The sequence below is a fragment of the Bos grunniens genome, chromosome 19, assembly GCF_055505025.1.
Source record: "Bos grunniens cultivar Pamir isolate PY7600 chromosome 19, Bosgru_T2T1.0, whole genome shotgun sequence".
Lineage (NCBI taxonomy): Eukaryota > Metazoa > Chordata > Mammalia > Artiodactyla > Bovidae > Bos > Bos grunniens.
The window spans coordinates 312,811-326,655 of NC_141183.1; the positions used below are offsets into that span (position 1 = coordinate 312,811).

Genomic DNA, 13,845 nt, shown 5'->3' on the forward strand with positions numbered 1-13,845 from the left:
ATTTAGATAATTTTAAATGATAATCATTTAAAACTGAGACAGTAAGCCCTCTCCTGTTAAACATTTTTGTTGATGCAAAATATTTTTATAGCATACTAAACATAAATGACTCGGAGAAGGCAATGGCACCCCACTCCAGTACTATTGCCTGGAAAATCCCATGGATGGAGGAGCCTGGAAGGCTGAAGTCCATGGGGTCGCTGAGGGTCGGACATGACTGAGTGACTTCACTTGCACTTTTCACTTTCTTGCATGGAGAAGGAAATGGCAATCCACTCCAGTATTCTTGCCTGGAGAATCCCAGGGACGGGAGAGCTTGGTGGGCTTCCGTCTGTGGGGTCACACAGAGACACAACTGAAGCGACTTAGTAGCAAACATGAATGACTACTCTGGCAATAATTGATTTACAGTAGTTTTTTCTTCTGTAAATCCTAGTCTCTTGTCTACTAGAATTTATAAATAAGGAAAAATTACCCTCTATATTTTTTAAACTCTAGTTCATTGAGGTATAATTTATACATGGTAAAATTCAGCCTTTTAAAATGTAATTTGACGTGTTTTGACACATATATAGAGGTGTTCACCACCACCAGTATCGACATTCAGAGTTTTTACATTACCCTAGAGACACCCTCTTATTCCTTTGCAGTCAGTCTCCTCCTCCAGCCCCAGCCCTGGGCGACTGCTCCTCTGACTTATGTCCCTGTACTTTTGTCTTTAGTCTGTCATGTACATTAAATCATAGTGTCTGGGCTCGCTCACTTAGCTTAATTTAAACTTTTGAGGTTGATTTGTGTTGTCTGTATCAGTTGTTTGTTCCTTTCTGCTGTTGATTAGTAGTCCCTTGTATGGATGAACTGTACTGTCTTTATCCATTAATTGTTTTTATCTGTCCTTAATTATTTCTGAGTTTTGGCTGTCATGAGTAAAGCTGCCATGAACATGTGTCAAACATATTTTCATTTCTCTTGGGTAAATACCCAGGATGAACTGTTATGTTGGCACTTCTGTTAACTTTGTAACAAACTGCCATACTGTTTTCTAAAGTGACCAAAACCATTTTTAATTTCTACGATGTGTGAGATTTCTGGTTGCTCCTTAGTTCTCCTTAGTTCTTAGTGCCATCAGCTTTTTAAATTTTACCCTTGCTCATGGATATCTGATAGTATCCAATTGCTGTATTGTTTTGCACGTTCCTGGTGAGCAGTGATGTTGAGTATCTCTCCGTTGGGCGTATTTGTTATGTGTACGTCTTTGATGCAGTGTCTATTCATATCTTTTGTCTACTTCTTTATTGGCTTGTCTTACTAAGTTATAAGAGTTCTTTATACATTCTGGATAAAAACCTTTAATTAGATGTGTGTTTTGAAAATATTCTCTCCTAGGTTGTCTCTTGCCTTTTAATTTTCTTAACAGTATCTTTCAAAGAATAGAAGTTTCCATTTTTGATGAAGTCCAGTTTATTCATTTTTTTTTTCTTCTATGTGCCATGTTTTTGGCATTATTTCTGAAATTTTTTTGCCTTCTGTGTTTTTTTCTAGAAGTTTAATAGTTTCAGCTGCTATTAGGGTCTACTTTGAATTAATTTTTATATATGGTATGAGGTAAGAATTGAAAATTTTCTTTATGATCATTTTGTTTTGCATATATGTATGCTCAGTCGTTCTAACACCATTTTTTTGTTTTTCTTTATTTTTAAAAAATTAATTTATTTTAATTGGGGGCTAATTACTTTACAGTATTGTAGTGGTTTTTGCCATACATTAACATGAATCAGCCATGGGTGTACATGTGTTCCCCATCCTGAACCCCGCCTCCCACCTCCCTCTCCATCCCATCCCTCAGGGTCATCCCAGTGCACCAGCCCTGAGCACCCTGTCTCATGCATCAAACCTGGACTGGTGATCTGTTTCACACATGGTAATATACGTGCTTCAGTGCTATTCTCTCAAATCATCCCACCCTCGCCCTCTCCCACAGAGTCCAACAGTCTGTTCTCTACATCTGTCTCTTTTGCTGTCTTGCATATAGGGTCATTGCTATCACCTTTCTAAATGCCATATATATGCCTTAATATACTGTACTGGTGTTTTTCTTTCTGGCTTACTTCACTCTGTATAATAGGCTCCAGTTTCATCCACCTCATTAGAACTGATTCAAATGCATTCTTTTTAATAAGTGAGTAATACTCCATTGTGTATATGTACCACAGCTTTCTTATCCATTCATCTGCTGATGGACATCTAGGTTGCTTCCATGTCCTGGCTATTGTAAACAGCTAACACCATTTTTTGAGAGCAGTCTCCTTTCCTCCGTTAAAATCGCCTGGTGCCTTTGTGAAAGTCAGTTTACCACATGTGTGAAGGCTGTGTTGTCTTCTGCTGGGCATGTGCTTATTTTTGCCAAATATGCTCCTGTTGAGTGCTATAGCTTTATGAAAGTCTTGAAATCAGGTAGTGTGAGTCCTCCAACTTTATTCTTCTTTTTCAGAAGACTCTATTCCAGGTCCTTTGCATTTTCACCTACATTTTAGAATCAGCTTATCAGTTTCTCCTGGAAAGCCTGCTGGGATTTTGATTAGAATTGGTTGAATCTGTGGGTCAGTTTTGGGGGAGAACTGACATCTTAATATTTAATTTTCTGATATATGAACAGAGTGTCTCTCTCTTCTTTAAGATCCTTACTTTGTGCCTTAAAAAAGGTTTTTGTTCAAACTACAAATCTTGCACGTATTTTGTTCAGGTGACGGCCTGGATTGATACAGGTATCTCCCCAGTAGTGCATCCTGCAGAATCCCAGTGTTACATTTTTATTTCATTCAGTCCAGTACACTTTCTGATTTCTCTTAAAATTAGATCCATGGATTATTTACAAAGGTGAATTTAGGTGAGTTATTAGAGATTTTCTAAGTATTTTTCTCTTACTGCTTTCTAGTTTTAATTCAGTTGTGATAAGGTAACACACTTTGCATGACCTGAATCCTTTTGAGCTTATTGAGATGTGTTTCACAGCTCAGGATGCGGTCTGTCTTTCCAGTGCTCCGTGCACATTGGATAAGAGTGGAGTGCTCCAGTGCTGCAGGCCAGGGCGCTTCATAGGCTGCTTTGTCTTTGCTGGTTTTCTGTCTACCTGTTAAAAATGAATATTGAGAGAGGAATGTTGAATTCTCCAAATATTTTTCCTTTGGTGTTTATCTATTTTTCCTTTGATTTTTTCTTGATGATTTTTGAAGTTTCTGATGTTAGGTACATAAACATTTAGAATTGTATACTCTTGGACATGAGTTTGAGCAAACTCAGGGAGATAGTGAAGGACAGGAAAGCCTGGCATGCCACAGTTCATGGGGTCACAAAGAGTCAGACACGACTTAGCGACTGAACAACAACAACTCTTGATTAATTAACTCATTTTTCATTATGGAATGGAGTTCTTTATCTCTGATAATATTCTTTGCTCTGTGCTCTACTTTGCTGAAGATCAGTGCAGACACTTCAGCTTTCTTTTGGCAAGTGATAGCACAGTATTTCGGAGAAGGCAATGGCACCCCACTCCAGTACTCTTGCCTGGAAAATCCCATGGACGGAGGAGCCTGGTAGGCTGCCGTCCATGGGGTCTCAACAGTCGGACATGACTGAACGACTTCACTTTCACTTTTCACTTTCACGCATTGGAGAAGGAAATGGCAACCCACTCCAGTGTTCTTGCCTGGAATATCCCAGGGATGGGGGAGCCTGGTGGGCTGCCGTCTATGGGGTCACACAGAGTCAGACACGACTGAAGTGACTTAGCAGCAGCAGCAGCAGCAGCACAGTATTTGTTTTAACTTCTGTTTTTAATCTGTTTGTGTCTTTATACTTAAAGTGTATTTCTTTTAGTTTACAAAAAATCTAATATGACAATCTCTGTTGTTTAGTTGGCAGATCTAGAACATTTATACTTGATGTGATTATTGATAGAGTTATTTTATCATCTTCCTATCTGTCTTAAATTTGTCCAGTCTGGTTTTGTTCCCTTTTTCCTTTGATTCTGCCTTCTTTTGAATTAGTTGCATATGTTTTATGTTTCCATTTTATCTCCTTTGTTGGATCATTAGCTTTAGCTCTTTTTATTATTTTAGTATTTGCTTTAAGCTTAATAGCATTCATCTTTAATTCACCACAGTTTACTTTCCGTTTTATGTTTTATCACTTCAGGTATAGCAAAAGAACATTACAATATTTCAGTTTTTCCCCTTCTGGCCTTTAAGTATTGTTTTCATACATTTTACTTTTACATATGTTATAAGCCCCAAACATTGTTATTATTTTCATTGAAATAGCCAAGAATCTTTTTAAAGTGTTTTAAATAATAAGAGAAATAATCTTTTGTATCTCCATGTTGTATTTCTGATAATCTTGATATTCATGTTTCTATTTGAATAAGTTTTCTTCTGCCTGAAGTACTTCTTTTAACACTCCTTGTACTTCAAGCCTGTTGGTGATGACTTCTTTCAGCATTTATATGTCTGAAAATGTTTTTATTTCACTATCATTTTTGAAAGATTTTTCCAGGGTAGAGAATCTTGGTTGATAGTTTTTATCTTTTCCTTTTCTTGCTTATATTGTTTCCAGTGAGAAATCTGATGTCATCTTTATCTTTGTTTTTCTGTATATAACATGTCTTTTTTTCTCTAACTACTTTTAAGAGTTTCTTTTTATACTAGTTTAAGTAATTTGATTAGGATAATATTCCTTGGAGTAGTTTTATCCATGCTTCTTGGGTTTGGGGTTTGTTGAGCTTCTTGGATATGTGGGTTTACAGTTTTCATCAAATTTGGAAAGCTTTGATTTCTGTTTCGTTAGAATTTGTTTCTGTCTCACCTCTTTTTCTCTTCTGGAATTTCAGCTACCCATTTATTCAGTTCAGTTCAGTTCAGTTCAGTTCAGTCAATCAGCCGTGTCTGACTCTTTGCGACCCCATAGACTGCAGCACGCCAGGCCTCCCTGTCCATCACCAACTCCCGGAGTTTACTCCAACTCATGTCCATTGAGTCGGTGATGCCATCCAACCATCTCATCCTCTGTCATCCCCTTCTTCTCCCTCCTTCAGTCAATCCCAGTATCAGGGTCTTTTCAAATGAGTCAGCTCTTTGCGTGAGGTGGCCAAAGTATTGGAGTTTCAGCTTCAGCATCAGTCCTTCCAATGAACACCCAGGACTGATCGCCTTTAGGATTGACTGGTTGGAGCTCCTTGCAGTCCAGGGGGCTCTCAAGAGTCTTCTCCAACACCACAGTTCCAAAGAATCAATTCTTTGGTGCTCAGCTTTCTTTATAGTCCAACTTTCACATCCATACATGACTACAAGAAAAACCATAACTTTGACTAGACAGACCTTTGTTAGCAAATAATATCTCTGCTTTTTATTATGCTGTCTAGGTTGGTCATAACTTTTCTTCCAAGGAGCAAGCATCTCTTAATTTCATGGCTGCAATCACCATCTGCAGTGATTTTGGAGCCCCCCCCCCCCAAAGAAAATAAAGTCTGTCACTGTTTCCATTGTTTCCCCATCTATTTGCGATGAAGTGATGGGACCAGATGCCATGATCTTACTTTTCTGAATGTTGAGTTTTAAGCCAACTTTTTGACTCTCCTCTTTCACTTTCATCAAGAGGCTGTTTAGTTCTTCTTTGCCTTCTGCCATAAGGGTAGTGTCATCTGCATATCTGAGATTATTGATATTTCTCCCAGCAATCTTGATTCCTGCTTGTGCTTCATCCAGTCCAGCATTTCTCATGATGTATTCTGCATATAAGTTAAATAAGCAGGATGACAATATACAGCCTTGATGTACTCCTTTCCTGATTTGGAACCAGTCCGTTGTTTCATGCCCAGTTCTGTTGCTTCTTGACTTGCATACACACTTCAAAGGAGGCAAGTCAGGTCCTCTGGTAATCGCATCTCTTAAAGAATTTTCTACAGTTTGTTGTGATCCACACAGTTAAAGGCTTTGGCATAGTCAATAAAGCAGAAGTCGATGTTTTTCTGGAACTCTCTTGGTTTTTTGATGATCCAGCGGATGTTGGCAATTTGATCTCTGGTTTCTCTGCCTTTTCTAAATCCAGCTTGAACATCTGGAAGTTCACGGTTCACATACTGTTGAAGCCTGGCTTGGAGAATTTTGAGCATTACTTTGCTAGTGTGTGAGATGAGTGCAGTTGTGAGGTAGTTTGAGCATTCTTTGACAATTCCTTTCTTTGGGATTGGAATGAAAACTGACCTTTTCCAGTCCTGTGGCCACTGCTGAGTTTTCCAAATTTGCTGGCATATTGAGTACAGCACTTTCGCAGCATCATCTTTTAGGATTTGAAATCGCTCAACTGGAATTCCATCACCTCCACTAGCTTTGTTCTTAGTGATGCTTCCTAAGACCCACTTGACTTCACATTCCAGGATGTCTGGCTCTAGGTGAGTGACCACACCATTGTGATTATCTGGGTTTTTTTGTATAGTTCTTCTGTGTATTCTTGCCACCTCATCTTAATATCTTCTGCTTCTGTTAGGTCCATAGCATTTTTGTCCTTTATTGAGCCCATCTTTGTATGAAATGTTCCCTTGGTGTCCCTGATTTTCTTGAAGAGATCTCTAGTCTTCCCCATTCTATTGTTTTCCTCTATTTCTTTGCATAAGATTTGGGAGAATGGCATTGAAACATGTATAATATCATGTATGAAACGAGTCGCCAGTCCAGGTTCGATGCACGATACTGGATGCTTGGGGCTCGTGAACTGGGACAACCCAGAGGGATGGTATGGGGAGGGAGGAGGGTTCAGGATGGGGAACACATGTATACCTGTGGCGGATTCATTTCGATATTTGGCAAAACTAATACAATATTGTAAAGTTTAAAAATAAAATAAAAAAAAAAGAAACTGCATTCAAATGGGTATATCTTTCCTTTTCTTCTTTGCTTTTCTCGTCTCTTCTTTTCTCAGCTATTTGTAAGGCCTCCTTAAACAACCATTTTGCCTTTTTGCATTTCTTTTTATTGGGGATGGTCTTGATCACTGCGTCCTGTACAATGTCATCCATCCGTAGTTCTTCAAGCACTCTGTCAGATCTAATCCCTTGAATTTGTTTATCACTTCCACTGTATAATCATAAGGGATTTGGTTTGGAATTGTCTAGTGGTTTTCCCTGCTTTCTTCAATTTAAGCCTGCATTTGGCAATAAGGAGTGCATGATCTGAGCCACAGTCAGTTCCCAGTCTTGCTTTTGCTGACTGTATAGAGCCTCTCCATCTTGGCTGCAAAGAATATAATCAATCTGATTTCGGTGTTGACCATCTGGTGATTCCATGTGTGACGTCTTCTCCTGTGTTTGTTGGAAGAGGGTGTTTGCTATGACCGGTGCATTCTCTTGGCAAAACTCTATTAACCTTTGCCCTGCTTCATTCTGTACTCCAAGGCCAAATTTGCATGTTACTCCAGGTATTTCTTGACTTCCTAATTTTGCATTCCAATCACCTATAATGAAAAGGACATCTTTTTTGGGTTTTAGTTCTAGAAGGTCTCATAGGTCTTCATAGAACCGTTCAGCTTCTTCAGCATTACTGGTTGGGGCATAGATTTATTAGGCTTCTCGAAGGACTGATGTTGAAGCTGAAACTCCAATACTTTGGCCACCTGATGCGAAGAGCTGACTCATTTGAAAAGACCCTGATGCTGGGAAAGATTGAAGGCGGGAGGAAAAGGGGATGACAGAGGATGAGATGGTTGGATGGCATCACTGACTCAATGGACATGAGTTTGGGTAAACTCTGGGAGTTGGTGATGGACAAGGAGGCCTGGCGTGCTGTGTGCGGTTCATGGGGTCGCAAAGAGCAGACACGATTGAGCGACTGAACTGAGCTAAAATTTTCCCACAGTTCATGTGGGATGGTCTTGATCCCTGCCCCCTGTACAATGTCATGAACCTCCGTCCATAGTTCTTCAAACACTCTGTCAGGTCTAATCCCTTGAATCTGTTTATCACTTCCACTGTGATAATGCCCTTTTCATTTTTAAAAAAATTCTTTTTTCTTTTTGTGTTTCATCAAGCATTGTTTCTACTGCTAATGCCTTCAGGTTCACTGTTTTTCTTCTGCAATGTCTAATCTGCTCACTCCATCTGGTGTATTTTCATCTTGGGCGTTGTAGTTTTCATTTCTGAGGTTTAGTAGTAAGGCTATTTTTGGCACAGAGTTCCAGTGGCATTCTTAAAAGAATGTTTTCAAGGAAGAACTCAAATTAAGGATTCTTTCAAGAGGTTTAGAATATCCAGTAGTTAGTTCTTATAGATTAAAAGCCTTTCACATGCATGAACTAGCGTTATTTGTCTATTATAATTGTGATTTTTTTAACCTTAATATGCTTCCTTTATTATTTATCATCCACTTATATTTAGTTTGATATCTATTACTTTTGAAAATAGAACTGCATTCTTTTCAGAATATCTTTATTTAGTTTAGATTCCTTTGCGTGCATGTGTGCTAAGTTGCTTCAGTCATTTCCAGCTCTTTGCGACCCCATGGACTGTACCCCACCAGGCTTCTCTGTGCATGGGATTCTCCAGGCAGGAATACTGGAGTGGGTTGGCATGCCTTCCTCCAGGGGATCTTAGATTCCTTTACTAAATAAAATAGACAGATTATTTGGATTTTTGCTTAATTGCATTTGTAAGTGGCCAAAGTATTAAGCCATACATAGGCAGGAACACCAAGGCCTTTTCTAAGTCTAGTCTACAAAAATGAGGCTGTAAACTCCTAGAGAATGGGCAGTTATCTTTTGGATTATTTGTTTTAAGGTTATCCCTTACTGAGTTTTTGCCTTGTCAAAGAAATTTGCTTTATTTATAAACTTTCTTTCTTGCTGAGAAATTGCAACTCCAAAATTTTAAGAACAAAACCAAAGTAGTAATACTCAATAATGGGTGAAAAAATGTTTAAAATATCCTACTCTCTGTCTAATATTGAATAGTCATTGGAATTTGTGACATCTACTGGAGACAGTGTATAACAGCTTTAAAATATTTCCTTAGGTAAAAGTGATACAAATAATCCTGGACCTGAAATTAATAAGATTCGAACACCAGAGAAAAAACCTACAGAAGCAAAACAGGTATGTGATTTATCTTTGGTGAATGCATTGTTCTCATGGATTTAATTTAATTGATCATCTTAGAATCCTGGTGTTTTATAGAAAATTATCTCCCCTTTTAGGTTTTGTTGTTTGATGAGGGCACATTGCGCTCTCTCCCTCTGCTGTTTCTTCGCTACATTATTTTCTTTATCAGAGTACTTTTCTCAAATTATGTTATTCAGTGATAGACTCAAATTTAGAGACTTCTTATGATAAAGTAGTAAGTGAAGACATAGCTATAGTTGTGTCATTAAAAATTATCTCACATTGGGAAGAGCTGTTACAGTGAAGGAAGACTTAACATTCTCAAGTCCCCTCTCATCACGCCTGCTATGTCCATCCTTAACTCTTAACCTGTTTGTTCATCTGCGTCTGTACTCATGAACCAGTTAGGGAAAAGTCAAATCATGGTTGAATCAGTGCTACTGGAGATTCGTGTCTCCTAATCGGGGCGCCCGTGGGGCACCTCCATGTGTCTCTTACGTGTGCCAGGCTCCCTTTGCCCAGTTTACTCAGCAGCTCTTTTGGTGACTGGGTACCTTCTGCCATTATTCTCATGATCAGAAGATGACCTCGCCTTAGAGATTAAACCCTCAGGATTTCACCCTGCTAGCTGAGAACTTTGGACTTGACACTTTTTGTCCTCAGACACCCTTACTTCAGCACCAGCCTCAGAGGGAGTTGCCATGAAAACTAATGTCTCCTCTTCCAGTCACTTCCCTTCTTGTGTTTCAGAAGGAAGACAGCACTCAGTAGCTTAAAAACTTTCAGTAGCTTACCACAGTTTTTGAGATTAAAAGAAAAATGTTTATATTCAGTATTGAATCATTCAGGGTCTTGTGTAATTGGGCTGTTGTAGTTTCATTTGATGTCAAGGAGGAGGAAATTAGCATGCAAGCCTAGTTGTAGCTCTGTGTACACAAAACTTCTCATCCCCTCAGATCCACCATACGTTTTCTCTTCTCTCCTCTCTCAGTGTGTAAGCTGTTACCTTTATCTAGTATGTCTTTCCCTCACTGCAAAACTCCAACCTCTTGTAAAGATTCAGCTCAAGTGTCATCATCTCTGTGAAGTCACCTTTGATTTTCTCAGGCTGTGGGATCTCATGTCACATCATCTTACAACACCTCTGATTTTAAGTTTACATGTTGATGTCCTTTACTGGACTCTGAGCCAGATTTTAGCAAACTTTCTGTAAGAGGCCAAATAGTAAATTTTCAGACTTTGTGGGCCATATGGCTTCTGTTGCAGCTACTCACCTCTGCCATCGTTGTGAGAAAACAGACACAGACAACATGTAAACGAATGAGTGTGGCTGTGTTCCAGTAAAACTTTTTGTACAAAAATATAGTGGACTGGAAATGGCCTGGGGGCCATGGTCTGCCAGCCCTCGCTCTGCACTCTCGATGGTACAGATACAGACTTATTGTGCCTTTAATCTCCCACACCAGGCACAGTGTCCTTGGTACGCCCTCAATAAGTGTTTGTTGAAGGAATGATGGCAAAAATTGACAGCTGAAGTGATTATTCAAAGATGATATAGTACTTATTTTTTTGTTCACTTCAAAGTTAAGTTGAGACAAGTTTTTTATTTTAATGTAGATATGTTTGAGGGAAGAGATGTATAAAAGCAATAAAATCAGAAAGAAAGAACACATTTCAATTATTTGTATCAGTAGTAAATAATTGGTTGTCTTTCCAAGGAAGGAAGTGTAAAAAAAAAAATGATGTTTTTAAAGTCAATATGCTAATAAAATAATAGTATCTCTCTTTATGACTCAGATGTAATATGCGTTTTTTCAGTTTCATCTTCCCTGATGTAAAGCATATTCTCTTCTTTGATTGTCAGAAAGTGATTTACTAGGCACGCAGTGCTCCTGCTGCTGCTGATAAGAATGGATCATGTCCTTTAGAAGTGCTGAGGGGAGGAGAGGTGGGCAGCCACAGGACTTAGATCTTCTGCAGCTAAAAAATATTTCTCTATTTTTTTTAGATTGATTTGGAATCAAACCCACAGAACAGAAGTCCTGAATCACGTTCTGGCATTGTTTATCCCCATCCCAAATTTCATCGCAAAGATAATCTCACCCCAAGACACATAAACCTTCCTCTCCCTGCCCCCCATGCCCAGTATGCCATCCCCGGTCGTCATTTTCATCCCCTCCCCCAGCTCCCGAGACCACCCTTCCCAATTCCGCAGCAGCACGCCTTGCTGAATCAGCAGCAGAGTAACTTGCCTGAACAGCCGAGCCCCGTGCCAGCCCAGCCCAGTCAGGTGGCCCCTCAGCTGGGCCCGCCGCCGCCTCAGCTCTCCCCTGCCTACCCGGCTGGCCCCGGCAGCGCGTTTTTCAATAACGCGGTTCCCCACCGACCACAGTCCCCGCCTGCAGAGGCTGTGGTTCCCGAGCAGCAGCCCCCACCCGTGCTGCAGGAGGGCCACAGTCCCCTGCGGGCCCTCGCACAGCCCGGCCCCATCCTGCCTTCACCTCTGAACAGCTTCCCGGACGAGAGCCCCCCGGGCCTGCCGATGGGGGAGGCTTTGGGTGAGTTCTCGTGTCACTGCAGGACGGGACAGCGTCTGAGAGTGTTTACTTCAGAGACATGTGCTGTACAGTATTCATTTGACTCAGGATTGAGTAACTTCTTCACATAACGCTGGCCAAAAAATCACTTAGTGTAATAATCAGAATCTAGTTCCAAATGCTACACAGAACTAAGCGTACAGTTGGTGTCAGGTTACGTCATGCTGTAGGTGAGGAGGAATCCCCATCGTTACCGTGATTTAGTTACTGCAAAATTAGAAGTCCTGTTTTCTCCAAACTCACATGGTAGCTATGTCTCTGTGGAGAATGTCTGATTGTAAAAATTCTTGAAGAAATTAACTGGAAACCCTAAATGCTGAAAACTTAAACTTGTTACAAATATGTTTGCAGATCGTATGCACGGGAGTGTGGCTCTGGAAACCCTGAGGCAGCAGCATGTGCGGCTACAGCAGTGGAGCGAGCACCACGCCTATCTCAGTCAGGGCAGCCTCCCGTACCCGCACCATCACCACCCTCACCCGCACCTCCAGCACCTTCCCCAGCCGCCCGTTGGATTGCATCAGCCCCCAGTGAGAGCAGACTGGAAACTCCCCAGCAGTGCCGAAGATGAAGCAGAAACAACTGACTCACGGTCAGAAACAACTGACTCACACTCATTTCAGCAGACTGAAAAGGGCCCCTGAAATGTGGCCTGCTTACTGTTTTCTCTCTTGAATGTTGTCCGTTTAGCCTCATACTGGAATACTGTCCCAAAGAAATTGGATGCCAGCCTTCTAGGCAGCTGCTACACAGTTCTGTTGATTGACTCTAAAATACAGAACACCTTTTTAGAAGTAACTTTTGTGAAAACCTAGGCGTGGAAGGTCTGCTGTGGACCGTGCATTTATGTGGCCTCTGGCTTTGCAGTCTCTTGTGAAAGAGACATGTACCATCACTGTGGGTGTTTTTTCCATATTCAGTCATAATGCAAAGAATGTAAAGAGAACAGAATTAAATTAGAGGTTAAAAGTTAAAAATTATAAATTTACTATCAATATATTTTTTGCACAAAATTCTACCCTCTTTTAAGTCAGATGTTTGAGTATTCAGTGCTCATTCTAAATTTGTTTTTATGGTGTGTCATTTGACTGCAGTGAAGCGTTTCCTAATCCCTTCTGAGTAAGATCCACTGTTACGGTGACCTTCTGTAACTGCCAGCTACCAAAGGCGTGGAAAGACAAGGACAGTTGCTTTTAAAGCCAAGGGGAAGAAAGAAATCAGATACTTGGGTATATTTAGTGTCTTCAGCTCAACATCTGTGAGCACTGACGCTTACTTTTGAGATGAATTAATGCTAGTTCTAGTTACTGTGCTTTTGTTTGTAAAAATTACACATGTAGTTGACTAAGCTCTCCTCATATTTCATCATCCTTACATAGGTTTCAAGACTTACTCAGAGAACTGTCTAATCGTGAGCAAAGTGAAACACGGGAACTAGCTGAAATGCCACCACCTCAATCAAGGCTTTTGCAATATAGACAAATTCAGACTAGGAGCCCACCAGCAGCCCCCTCGCCCCCGTCCGGCGCAGACCACAGCACCCACTTTCCAAACTTCACTGACAGCAGCAGAGACCTTGAAGTGGCCAACAGCCCGGCGTTCCCACAGCGCCTGCCGCCCCCAATGTTTAGCTCTCCTTTCTCGTTGCCATCTGAGCACCTCACCCCTCCTCTGAAATACCTGGCGCCTGATGGAGCTTGGACTTTTGCTAACTTACAGCAGAATCACCTGATGGGGCCGAGTTTCCCCTACGGCCTACCTCCATTGCCTCACAGGCCCCCGCAGAACCCTTTCGTGCAAATGCAGACCCACCAGCCCGCTGTTGGCCAGGAGCCGCTCCAGCCGCTGTCCTCTCGGACAGTGTCGTCCTCTTCGCTCCCCAGCTTAGAAGAGGTGCGTTTCTTTCTTCTCCATTTCTCCTTTCAGCAGGAGTTGATTGTGAGAAAAAATCAATATTTATTGGTTTGATAATGATAGTGGACAGATCTTATTGAATTTAATAGTCTTAAATTCTTGCAACTTAAAAGATTATCTTACGTAAATACAATCTTTTCTTGCAACTTATTTTTCAGCTACATTTTAAAGATTTATTTGGTTTTTATTGAAG

At 40.6% G+C, this 13,845-nt stretch overlaps 1 protein-coding gene across 29 annotated transcripts in view; it reads left to right on the forward strand.

Moving 5' to 3' along the window:
- HELZ (helicase with zinc finger) overlaps window positions 1–13,845 on the forward strand; it is a 152,661-nt gene that overhangs the window by 110,900 nt on the left and 27,916 nt on the right. For all 29 annotated transcript variants that reach the window (XM_086355704.1, XM_086355717.1, XM_086355703.1 and 26 more), the window contains 4 exons: window positions 9,056–9,135; window positions 11,150–11,699; window positions 12,090–12,330; window positions 13,118–13,631. In XM_086355704.1, the coding sequence (XP_086211830.1) occupies window positions 9,056–9,135; window positions 11,150–11,699; window positions 12,090–12,330; window positions 13,118–13,631 (1,385 nt within the window). The remainder of the gene's footprint in view (window positions 1–9,055; window positions 9,136–11,149; window positions 11,700–12,089; window positions 12,331–13,117; window positions 13,632–13,845) is intronic.